The 13,573-nt window shown below is 37.4% G+C and overlaps 1 protein-coding gene across 3 annotated transcripts in view; it reads right to left on the bottom strand.

Annotated features, from left to right (window-relative positions):
- The window catches only part of PRKG1 (protein kinase cGMP-dependent 1), a 1,092,100-nt gene that overhangs the window by 90,281 nt on the left and 988,246 nt on the right, over positions 1-13,573 (bottom strand). For all 3 annotated transcript variants that reach the window (XM_040975781.1, XM_040975780.1, XM_040975782.1), the window contains one exon: positions 1,850-1,924. In XM_040975781.1, the coding sequence (XP_040831715.1) occupies positions 1,850-1,924 (75 nt within the window). The remainder of the gene's footprint in view (positions 1-1,849; positions 1,925-13,573) is intronic.

The following is a 13,573-nucleotide window of genomic DNA, read 5'->3' as shown; positions in this document are numbered from 1 at the left end:
TTTTCTCAGGTGCAGGACACTTAATTAAGGAATTTCTTCAATTTCAGAAACCTTTAGATATTACTTATTTGTTAAAAGGCTTCAAAATACTTATAGGATAAAGTTAATCCCAGTAAATCCTCCAACATTTATGAATTCATTTACTTTGTACGGCTATGTTGAGAAATAAATGTCATATGAACCTCTCTAGAATTTTGCCCAAACATGTTATATTTTCTTCTCATCCTGCTTTTCCCATTTTCTAAATGACCCAATGAGGGCATACTGTTCATTTACTCATAGATTTAGTACAAATTAAGAAGAAAAATTAACCAAGTCTGTCCCAGTTGAAACTTGCTGAGAGTACATCTTAAGTATGCCTACACAGTCCACCTTGTCACACATAAAAAATAACAATATCAAGTTATGGATACATGAATTAATTCAGTTGTGGTAACCATTTCAAACCTCAAATATATGTAATTTATATTCTCCAATTAGGAACACCTTAAAAACTGTAAAATATATAAATACAAGGGAAAACTGTCATTTGCCAAATCTGCAGATCAAACTGGAATGAATTGCATATGGATAGAAATTCCACTCTCCCTCTTCGTTTCTTAGTTACAATGAAGTTAAATTTTAATTTAAAGGTCTTTAGGTATTTTCTATGGTAGGTTTAATTTCAATATTTTACCCCCGGTAGAGTATTTCTAATTGATAGTATTTTTACAGATTGCCACTTTTTGAATCTCAAAATCACTATTTTAAAGAGATGATCATTGAGAAGGAGAGACAGGTGTTAAAGGGTTATGATCAAGATCACTTTCAGGGCCTGGTGCGATATCACAGTGGTTAAAGTCCTCGCCTTGTATGCCTGGGATCCCATATGGGCGCTGGTTCTAATCCCTGCGGCCCTGCTTCCCATGCAGCTCCCTGCTTGTAGCCTGGGAAGGCTGTCGGGGATGGCCCAGAGAACTGGGACCCTGCATCCATGTGGGAGACCTGGAAGAGGTTCCTGGCTCCTGGCTTTGGATTGGCTCAGCTCTAGCTGTTGTGGTCACTTGGGGAGTGAACCATTTGATGGAAGATCTTCCTCTCTGTCTCTCCTGATCTCTGTATATCTGCCTTTCCAATAAAAATTTTAAAATCTTAAAAAAAAATAAAAGATCGCATTCAGATATTGACAGATGCAGGAACAAAACCTAAGGTATGTGTCACACAGCAGGATTCAGAAAGTTCATGGAAGCACTCAACTCCTATTTCATTTTTTTCTGTGATTTTTTTAAGCCTCCTCATGTTGACAAACTGTCCTCCAAGTGAAGAATTTTCGTCGCAGAGCTGTCAGAATTTGGATTTCACTGAGTTAGTTTTCCTCACCAACTTCAGTTCATGTATACGTAAGTGAATCCATGCACGACCAGAATTCATTAGCCATTTGCCATTCCATATCATTCTCATACTAGTGATATCAAAGTTCAATGTACTATAAAGACAGGTTGCCACAAGAATATTTCTAAACTGAATTTCCCTACAGTTTCAAACTACTATGAAACACAACCATGATTTGCTCAAAAAGTGTTTTAGCAGAAATACCACAGCTCCAATTATTTATATAGAGTTTGAAGCTAATTATTTCTCATCACTGAGATGATCTTCAGGAAGGTGTCATGCTTAAACTGAGAAGTACCTACTAAATAAACCCAGAAGTATTACATAATAATCACTTCGAATAGGTTCATATGTAATTTGATTATTTTTATAGGAATGCTGTTTTTTTTTTTTTAAGTTTAAAAAGTGTTTGGCTTCTGTTGCTATTCAGAATCAGCATTTTAATAATCAAAGTACAGGATGAAAAAAATTCACTTACTTTGCTTTAGCTTCTGCATCTTCGTATGCTTTGTTAGATACATCATCCAGCCCTCCAATCAAATGCTTGAAAGAGCTATCAAAGGAAACAGAATGATTAAGGCAATCATCAAACAGTGGTACACAGGGCAACCTAATCAATGACAAGTTGAAGCAATCAGAGGATATCTAAATAAAAACGAACCCTTAATCTAGACAGAACACTTAATACATTAACATATTAAATGCACTTCCCATGAGTTGGATATAGTCCTAGGAGGGGAGCAATTTCTTTTGCTTTGTTCACCTCTAGCTCCCAACACCCAACCATGCTAAAAAAAAAGATACTCAAACAACTGAGTGAAATGGAGTCTGACACACTAATAACATACATCACTAAGTTCATGAGACGTTTCATTACTAACACTGAATCAGCAACATAATTTATCAATCGTGGAATGCCTATCAGATGCCTGGTACCATTCTTTTAATTAGTATGAACACTTATTAATTTTAATTCTCAAATTCTAAAAGACAAGCATCATTACTTCCATTTAGCAAACAATAAGCTACTTTTTAATGGCAAATAAATATGCAGAAGACGGTAAACAATTAACAGGAAAAATTATATAACATTAACTTATTTTCAAGGAGTAAAAATTAAGTGACTTTTGCTTGAAACAAAAAGACTCATCCAATCTGTTTAATTCCTGCCGTCATGTGGAAGGTTAACTGCAGTCATACGTATCTGTAACATAAAATACTAATGGTGCCATTACCAATGATAATTATAGAATTGCCCTTGAAATTTACTGAACACACCAACTATCTGCTAACTCACTCAAAATGACCAACCTGCCAGAGTTGGGCCAGTCCAGATCTAGGAACCGAGAACTTCCTCTGGGTGTAAGAACCTAAACACTTGCACCATCTATTGCTTTCAAGCCTTAGGGACCCTGAACCTGTATGGGAGACCTGGAGGAAGTCCCTGGCTCCTGGCTTCGGATTGGCGCAGCACCGGCCGTTGCCCTCACTTGGGGAGTGAATCAGTGGACGGAAGATCTTCCTCTCTGTCTCTCCTCCTCTCTGTTTATCTGACTTTCCAATAAATAAATGAATAAATAAATAAATAAATAAATAAATCTTTAAATTTGAAACGGAGTATCCAAGACCTAAACCAGTATCAATATGGGAATGCTGGTGCTACAGGTAGTGGTTTATTTCACTGCACTTCAGCTCAAAACCCAACACTAATGCTTATACAAATTATCACTGAACAAAGCAGAATGCAGAAAATAAAGGAAAGTTAATCTCTCAGAAGTTTGACACTCATAGGACCTTATGTGCAGGCCAGACATCGTTCCTTATGCTTTACACATAACAAATAACTTACGAGTTGGCAATGCTCTCATGAACTATATCATGATTTCTATTTCATGGATGAGGGCAGTGAACATGATGGATTAGGAAAACAGCCCAAAATCAGACATCCCATTAGCATGATGACTGATTTCGCAGTTTTAAAATCTACATGATGCCTATTCCTGAAAACTGTCAAATCAGGCTGTATGCCAACAACACAATAATGAGGTGTCAATACCAGGATAAAAACCTCCCCAGCAATATATAAGATGCGAGATTATACTTTAATTATAAACTCTCAAACTCTTAATACATGTAGAAGTACTTGAGTATTACATTAAAAAGTAAATTACCCATAGAGGGATGCTATATCACAGTAGGATGTTTGCTGTTTTACATTTAAGTATTTCTTAGCTGCATTCACTGCATATACTTTTTAAAGAACCATGCCACCATGTTCAGGGACCATAAAAAGCCATGTCATCATGCAAGAGGAAGGAGCAGCTGCTCTCACACCCTTGGTAACCACCTCATCTAAAGGGCAGCGTACATAGCATGCTGCCTTGCACACACCAGGTATTGCTACACAACCAGGGACCAAAACAAAATGTTTAGATTGGGCCTTGGGAATCAATCCTGCTGAAAAATACAAAATCATTTTGTTATAAATTCTATGGGTTAATGCCAAATGAAATTGGCAGTAGTCCTCAAAAATATACTATAATGGTTCAATAAATGATAAATATAATCCCGCTGGTTGAGAAAATGTTCTGATAAGGTTTCTGCCATTGTTCTTTCCCTGATATGTTTTCTCCCCTTCCCCAAGGCTTCTTACCTAAACTTACAGAAACTAAGACCAGATGGAGTGATAGTATAACACAAAATACGACTTTATGCACTGTATAAAATCAGATAATATTTGGATTTTTAAACAAATTGTGCAGATACAGGTAAGGACAGGGAGAGAGTTTAAGTCACTTGTCCCAAGTGACTGCAACTTGGCAGCACCTCTAGGATGAGCATCCAAACTTGCTAATGTTCACCCCTGTCCTTTATAGTGCTTGGACAATTTCAATAAATCATACCTAAATTATATGAAAACCTACCGAGATGAACAAATTACTTAGGAAACCAAAAGACAAATATCACTCAAGCACCTTTTCAAATTCATTCAGTTGTGCTTCAGTTGGAATATTTTAAGCAGAATAATATGTAAAGAAAGTAAAATGATGATAACTTTGAATGAAGATTTTGGGAAACTCTGTTCTCACTAGGCTAGGTTAAAATGTCGGATTGCTTTTCTAGTCAAATATAGCATGAAATTATATTAGTAAAGTGTGCAACTGGCAAAGGTTATATATGATGAGTTTACAGAAATTTAAACATAGAAACCATCTAAGTATGTCAATAAGTTTACAACTAAGTTCAGCCTAACTGGATGGGGCAGTAGGTGGGAACCTAACAATAAAACTTAAAAAAAAAAATCATTTCATTAACTCTTAGACACAAAGACCAAGCAAAAATATCTTTTAAATTGCTTGGCTTAAAATATAGTTTTCCATATAGCACTGACCTGATATATTCGTTACTGAAATTTTAAATTATTTCCAACTTTAATTTCATACTACTAGATAAGTGCTATGTGTTTGCAAAACACATTTGACTTGATGTGATATGAAATCATTTGTGAAATAAATTCTCTATTTGGAATGAAACTCATGTTTTGTCATAGAAAACATCCAAAAACAGAAAAAAAGTAATAAAGAAATCACCTGCCTTTATCTAACTATAAAGGAATAATAAGAACATCTTTATGTAAAGTTCTTTTATTTTGTTGCACACTTTGCCACTGTTTACTGAGTCATAATCAGTAACTGTGAGTTAATATCTTGATATTTAAATTAACATTATAGCCATTATAGCCTAAGTACATGAGCCACATTTGAGCAGTTGATTAGAACACAACATGTTCACGCAGCAGACAGTGCCCACCTGTTCTTGCATGCTTATGCAAAATCAGTATGCCAGAAACAGAAACATATATAATGTGTTATTAAACATATGAAATTTATTTTTTTGACTTTGAAACTATAGTCTTGGCATTTGGAATTTTAAGGCCTCTGTAAATATCACTTACAGGATAATTCTAGCCAAAGATAACAAAAGGTAAAATTTTAAAGCATTAAACAAAGGTGGCCCATTAATGCTACAGAATTCCTTAAGCAATAAATTAGTCATTATGCTTTACTAAAATGTAAAATGTTCAAGTCATGTTACTGAATTCCAAAGGACTACCACGATCTGGAATCCCTGGACCAATGAACAACATTCTATATCTTAATAGGAATAAATAGTTTTGTTAGAATATATCACTCAAAGAAAATATGAACTAATTAATATTTGTTTTTTTTAGAGACACCCCAAGGAATACCTGCCATATGGGTAGCCTTTCAGCAAATAGGCATTTGGAATAACATTCCTCTCACAGTATCACTTGCCTTTCTAAATATTTAGTCAGACCCTATGGCATTTGCGATTAAAAGAAAAGACATATGTTGTCATTTTTATGTTATGCACATGCATGTAAAGTTTTAACTCCCTTAGCAACCAAGTGAAACTATAAAATAATATGTATCAGTTTTTCCTAAAAAAATTTTATTTACTTTTATAGGAAAGGCAGATTTGCAAAGAGAAGGAGAGGGAGAAAGATTTTTCATCTGCTGGTTCACTGCACAGATGGCCTCAACGGCTACATCTTAGCCAATCTAAAGCCCACACTCTCCTCTGGGTCACACAGGTGGGTGCAGGGTCCCAAGGTTTTGGGCCATGCTCTGCTGCTTTATCAGGTCATAGGTAGGGAGCTGGATAGGAAGAGGAGCAGCTGGGACAAAAATCCGTACCCATATGGGATGCTGGCACTTGCAGGGGGACGACTTAGGAAATTGAGCCATCGTCCAGGCCCCATGTATCAATTTTAATAAACATTATTGACTACTGGAAAATCATTAAATTATCTTTTGAAAAAACTGTTAAAACATCAAGTAAAACAGTCAATAGCTACATATTGTAGACCTATTTTCAGGATAAATTAAGAAGATACTATTCAAAGACCTTAATCACTGGTATCTTAAAAAGGTAACCTTGCATGCGAATTTTTACATTACTTTTCTTGATGTCAGGAATACAATTTCTTCCTTTTTTAAAAATATTTATTTTTATTGGAAAGATATATACACAGAGGAGGAGAGACACAGAAGATCTGCTGTGCATTGATTCACTCCCTAAGTGACCGCAAAGGCCGGTAATGCGCCGATCCAAAGCCAGGAGCCAGGAGCTTCCTCCAGGTCTCCCAAGCAGGTGCTTGGAGGCTTTGGGCTGTCCCCTACTGCTTTCCCAGGCCACAAGCAGGGAGCTGAATGGGAAGTGGAGCTCCTGGGATTAGAGCCGGCACCCATATGGGATCCCAGATTGTCCAAGGTGAGGACTTTAGCCAGTAGGCCACCAGCCTGGGCTTTGGAGCACAATTTCAAAGGTACTTGACAGAATTTTATGTGGGTGTATACAGACATAAAATGGAAACTCTCCAATCTATAATGTTGATATTTCAAATATATTTGCATTGTGAAGGGTACAAACTAATGAACATGGAAGAAGGAAGGATTTAAGGAAGGGTGCTTGGAGGATGCGAAGAGAGCAAGAAGGAAAGAGGTGGGGAATAAAGATTCTTTCATCTCAAGTTTGATGACATGTCACTCTTCTTGAGAAATAGCAGTAGAAGTGCTGTTTTATATTCCAGAAAACTGGTCTGTTATGAAACATGATGGTGAGAGTAACTCAGTGGGAAATAATTTCAGTCATTAAGATGTTTTCATTATTAAGCCAAAACATTCTCCTGAGGGAACTGATTACCCAGTGGTATGTCTAAAATGTGTATAATCTTGCTCTTCACTTGTGAAATGATGCAACTTCTTCTGGAAAGAAATGGGCTTTTAAATTATTAGAAAGGCAACCCAAATTCCAGGGACCAGTGTGCTCATGCTGCTACAAAATGACAGCACTTATACTATACTTTGAAGTCCACAAAGCGTTTTCATATTCACAAGTCATATGTATTCTATATGTGCATAAACAGTAGGCATATTAGTATATTTAATCTGTATGATTATGATTTATCTTCTATTCTGATACACTATTTAAAAGCTTTACAAAACAATCAATTTTCTTTCAAATCCAAAATAGAGTAAGAGAAAAATCTCTACTTTTTTTCTTATCGTTTCTCAGCTTTTTGGCTAAGATCAACTCTTAGAAGTTTTTTCTTTTGCAGTTGAGCGCTGATGGTAGTGCTGGAGTAACTATACAAATCCATGCTACCAGGCAGAGGTTTCTGATAGCTGGTATTTCCATTGGGGGAGGGGCAAAATTCTTTTTTTTAAACAAAAATATTTACTGAAATCACATAGAAAATCAGTATTACAAATTATTTGGAATACTAGTCACCTTAGAGGCTTCCTTCATTGGTTTTGTACATCTATCTAGTAATCTTTTATTCACTTTGCAACTTTAGGTAAGTGCTCTTGCTTGCTTTATTTAATTACAAAAAGTATTATTCTTAGAGATTTCTATGACCATGTATAAACTATGAATATAGTTTCTTGGAGATAAAATGAGTTCCCCCAACCTCTTTAAAACCAACTAGTATCTGTTTCATTTGGTTATTCATTGCTCTAATTTAACTAAAGACACATATGCATTTATGAAATGTCTACTGTCCATGGGAGACTTTCAAACTACCAAAGGTTATGGGAAAGAAAATTACAGTCTTGTAGTCATATATTAAAGATGACACAAAAATTGCAAAACAATGTGAAAGGTGTTAATTATGTGAAAGTTCATCTAGAGAGAGACGACAGTACACACAAAAGGAATATTATTTACTTAAAATTTAATTTGAAAGTAATTATGGGAGTTGTGGTGCGGTTGCCACCTTTGGTGGCAGCATCCAATATGGGCATGAATTCCAGTCCCAGCTGCTCAGTTTCAATCGGCTCTGTCCTAATAGTATCACTATTGGGTCCCAGACCTAGCTGTTCCCTTCTAATCCAGCTCTCTGCTAATGCACATGGATATGCAGTAGAAGGTGGTCCAGGTACTAGGTGTTCTGCAAGTGGGAGATAGGGAAGAACCTCTAGACTCCTGGCTGGCCTGAGCCCTGACCATTGCAGTCATTTGGAGGATTGAACAGCAAATGAAAGATTCTCTCTCTCCCTCCCTCTGTTTAACTCTGGCTTTCACACAACTATGTAATATGTTAAAAAAAAAAAGTACTTTCTATTTTTCTTATCAGCATTTGTTTACTCTGCATATGGTTTTGCAAAAAGAAAACAACACAAATCAATGTGTTTATACCTTTCCTTTGTAATAGTAATATCTATTTTAGGGATCACTCATGAGGAACAAAAGTTCTATATCATCAATATGCTAATTCCTAATTATCTATTGCTACCACAATTTCAAAATAATGATTTGCAGATACAAAGAAGGAGCACAAAATGCTTAGCTATTTTATATGGTATTTGGCATTACTGGGACATACCAATGAAAGATCTGGTATATTTTGAAGTGGTATATCCCTCATGATGGATGTACATTTGCTGGAAACTGCACAATTTTCATGCATAGGAGGGAAATGTGAAATGTGGAAATGTTTGAAAAATTTTCTTTCTTCAAAGGGCAGAGTTAGTAACGGAGGGATTGGAAGTGAGATCTTCCATCTGCAGGGTCACTTCCCAAACACTTGTGTCAGCCAGGTGTGAGAAGACTAAGCTATATCTAGTTCTGTCACATGAATGGCAAGGAGTCCAAGTACATGAATAATCAACTAATGCATCCCAGGATGCATCAGCAAAAACCTGGATTGAAAGCAGAATAACTAGAACTCCACTGGCAAGCTGAAATGGGATGTGCTGTCAACACCAGGATTTGAAAAAACTCAAGTTGTTTCTTGTGTTCACCGTTCCAGTTGTCACTGACACCATTTTAATCTTCCAATAAGAAAAGTTGACACCAGTGGCTATTAGCGGAGGAGAGTACTTAGAAGCTAATACTGTCCTTTCTCACTTTGTGCCCTCATAGTCAATCCAATTCCTTCAGAGACACACTTTTATTTTAGTAGATCATCTTATTTACCCTATTATATTATATGCACATGAGTTCCAGTTAAGGAAGCAAATTCGTCTTCTAGTGCTGGCAAAATAAAATACCACAGAGCAAATGGTTTAAACAGCAGAAATTTTTCTTCTCACAATTATGAGGCAGCAAGTTCAACGTCAGAGATCCACTACTGTTGGATTCCAATGAGCTTCCTTCTTTCTGCCTTTCGCTAAATGCCTGCTCATCACATGCATATGTCACCTGCACCTCAAACTCAACAAGGACTGCATGAACCAAGTTCCATCAAGACTTGCTGCTAGGCTTCCTGCTTCTCTAATGGCATGATTACTTACAGCAGTCTGGACTGCTGTATCTGTTGGCATCTCCCTTTGAACAAGTTCACCAATGTGATCTTTCCAGTATTTCCTGGATTTCTTTGTTCCTTTTCTGCTCTACTTTCACGACCTTAGTTGTTAACACTATTCCTTAACTCAGAAGTATTCTATGTGATCACCCTGGCTCTGATTTCATTCATTTATAAAAAGTAGATTCTTCAGGGGCCCGGCACGGTGGCACAGTGGCGCAGTGGTTAAGGTCCTCGCCTTGCACGCCCGGGATCCCATATGGGTGCTGGTTCTATCCCGGCAGCCTCGCTTCCCCTCCAGCTCCCTGCCTGTGGCTCGGGAAAGCAGTCGAGGACGGCCCAAAGCTTTGGGACCCTGCACCTGCGTGGGAGACCCGGAAGAGGCTCCTGGCTTTGGATCGGCATAGCATGGGCCATTGTGCTCACTTGGGGAGTGAATCATCGGACAGAAGATCTTCCTCTCTGTCTCTCCTCTCTGTATATCCACCTTTCCAATAAAACATAATAAAAATAAATCTTTAAAAAAAAAGTAGATTCTTCTAACAAAACACTGTTGATACAAAAACACTAACCTAAAGAAAGTATAACAGCAACTAATCTTGTGGTTAGACAGCCTTGGAGTTCCAATCCAGCTGTGTGACTGAACAAATTCTTGGCCAACTGCGACCTTCAGTTTATTTCGCGGGTTTCTAATGTCTTCTGCTCCTACTTGGCTATTGTGAGGATTAAGAGAAAATCATTCTATACATTGTCTTAGTTCTTTTGCTGGCCAACAAGGTATCCAGCTGTCTTAACTAGCTTTGTGCCTGACCACACATTCAATAATGGGCACTGTACATCTATTACAGCTGTGTTTTTTATTAATGTTATCCCTGTATGTAAACAAAATAGAAAAAGCTATTCAAGAAGAATGGTCACAATCTTTAAATAAATATCAGAAAGCATAAAAAGCAGTTCTTTTAATATCAAGATTATATTTCTGTGCTCTCCAAGTTTTCAAGAATGAACAGTTTTAACATTCATAACCATGCAGGGCTGAAATGAAATTGAATCTTATGAGACTAATGCAACATAAATAAATTAATGAAAGTTGCCATTAGGCCAAGTAGGTTTCTTCCAGTTTATCTGGGAGGACAACCGCCTCCTTCTCAAGTACCAAATCATGACTTGCCTTTGATGGCTTCCATTTGAAGCTAATTCAATCATGGAAAGGTAGAATAGCAGTAGCCAGTTTGATCCCTGCCCTTCATCTAAAAGATTCTCTGTTGTAAACACAGCCTAGCACCAGAACGAGGTTACCCAACTGATACCCGTGTTGATGCATCACAACCCCAAACATTAAAAACAGAGATGATAGAGCGATGGAGATTCCAAACCCCCCCCATGAATCACCCACTGTTAGAAATCTCCCTGACCCGCCCAACAACAGCCTCACATACTCCCCCCCCCTGTCACGAAGACCCATACACCCCCCGGGCCCTCCCATACACTCCCCCCTGACTCCCCACCCCGGCCGCATGCCCTCACCCCCCCGCCAAGTCCGAACCAACCATCTGAAACGATAAAACCCCCACACAAACCCCGAATGACTCTCTAACACGCATATAAATCAGCCCCCACACATAATCAACCACACCTTGCTCACATCTTCATATAAACAACAGAAACGCAAAAACCCTACACCCAGAACCACCCCGCACCCCCCGGCCCCCACCTGCTTCCAGTCTTCTACCATAAAATAACCAAAGTCTCGCATATCACAAAAATATCACCTAAACAACACCACAGTCCAGAGGCAAGTGTCCTAGGATATAGCTTAGAGAGAGTAGATTAAAACACTGCTTTTCAGTTGAGAGAATCAGATTATTTTTAGCAACTTGAACCTGAAAATTCCCCCATTAATATACTTTACCTGGAAAGGTTCGTGATTCCTCACAAAAAAAACCTGCAAAGTCTCTGAATAATAATAATAATAATAATAAAAAAAAAACTCAGTGAAGAAAACTGCAAGCCTAAGAAATGTCAAAAGGTTTTAAGCACTTACTTAACAAAAAATGAATTTATTATTGATGCAAAGCAATGAGTATAATGAAAAACACAAAGCTATGATTATAATATCCTACAAACATTAACTCTGAACTCCAACATCAATTTTCATTTGGCATGTCATCATCAAAAACAAGTAAAATCCATATTTCCTAACTACCACTGGACATACCTCTCTATATATCTAAATACCATGTAAGCAATCTGAATCTAATATATGTATTATTAAATCAACCAATAATTATTTCCTCAACAGCTTTATTTCCCGTATTCTTTATCTAACACAGATGTTACCCAGTCTCCTAAATTAAACAATCTTATACTTAATTTTTCTCCAAAATCTGATTTATGCCAAAATTCAGCCTATTAAACCCTAATGAACATTACTAAAGGGGCACTGTTGCTTTATTCTACCATTCTCCTTGCTTGAGTTCCTCCTCGCCGTAAATTTCTACTCCTTTCAAAACATGAACATGAAAAAACAAAATTACAAAATGGCAGCAACGATAGCCTTCAGTTGGTTCTTTCTATATGAAGAAAATCAAAAGTGTTCCAGTTTGAGATTGTAGCAAATGTCATTACCACCCCTCCCCACTCCTTTACAACCTTATCCCTTATCAGCACTGCACCTGCTTAAATAGCTGTTCATTTCACTCACCCGTTGGTCCCTGTGTGTATAACGTACTACTTATTACTACATAGAAGTCTTTCCAAATTCCCCATCTCTCCTCATGCTGTTGCTGACCAGAGGCTGCTTCCGTCCTCCCTTCATACTTCATAAATCTCCTACTGATCCTGATGAACTGCTTCACATATCATTTTGTTTAGGAAGCCCATGTATCATGTTGATTTTAAATGCATTTAAGTGCCTTTTTGTAATCAAATTTAGTATAAAGGAAAGAACTTTGCTATTCATCTTTGATGCAGAATAGTATTTATTGTCTCCATGCTATCACCCTTTTTAAAATTGACAGGACCAGTAAATTTTCTCTTCTATAACTGGCATTGAAACTTTGTCAGCAGAGGGAACTAGAGAGACGCTTCCAGGACAAATGTTTTTGCTTTCTGGTTTCCAGGAGCCTGGAAAGGTCCTGTGGCTTCTCCAGCAGCCTGCTACTGCACTTCTTGGTGGCCAGCACTACTCCAGCAATGTTCCTCCCCACCGGGTGGCTTTATCATTCAGTATGAACAGCTAGTTCTCGCTCCCTGGAAACCTGCACATATCAGTAATACTGAGCTTCAGAAACCCTACTTCATTAAAAAAATTAAAACAAAACACTTAGTTCGGAAAGAGTGAGGCAATGATTTAGAGATATCGAGAGGGGAGGGTTGGTGACAACTTCCTTTATTTGCTATTTCCTCATTCTCTAGACTTCTTTTTGTGTGTGTGTGTGCCTTGCTGCTCAGTTTCTAGTTACTAGTTTCTTAACTTTGTTGTTAACTTTTCCATTCCAAATTTCAATGTGTTATCTGTTCCCTGATGGGTCAAAATGAATACAACATAAGTTTCTATTTTCAATGCATATTTACTAAAAGCTGATGATATTTCCTGAACCATGCTAAGCTGAGGCTGCAGCAGTGAACAAGATACAGTTCCTATTCTCCAAACCTTGTATTTATAAGTCAAAACAGAAACAATGGCATAATGAGAAACACGGAAAATGCACACTTTATGGATGGTATGATATCAAGTAAAGGCCACATACATGCATTTTTATAGGATTTTATTCAATTAATGAAAAAACCTGAGAGAGGGCATATCAGTGAGAGATCGCTTATGTTCTGCTTCTCTCCACAATGTCTGTGACAGGGAGGGAGGAGGTA

Source organism: Ochotona curzoniae, unplaced genomic scaffold (genome assembly GCF_017591425.1).
Source record: "Ochotona curzoniae isolate NIBS_2020 unplaced genomic scaffold, NIBS_Ocur_1.0 contig_2692, whole genome shotgun sequence".
Classification (NCBI taxonomy): Eukaryota; Metazoa; Chordata; class Mammalia; order Lagomorpha; family Ochotonidae; genus Ochotona; species Ochotona curzoniae.
The sequence above is the reverse complement of the archived record's forward strand: the minus strand, read 5'-3'. Positions and strand labels throughout refer to the sequence as shown.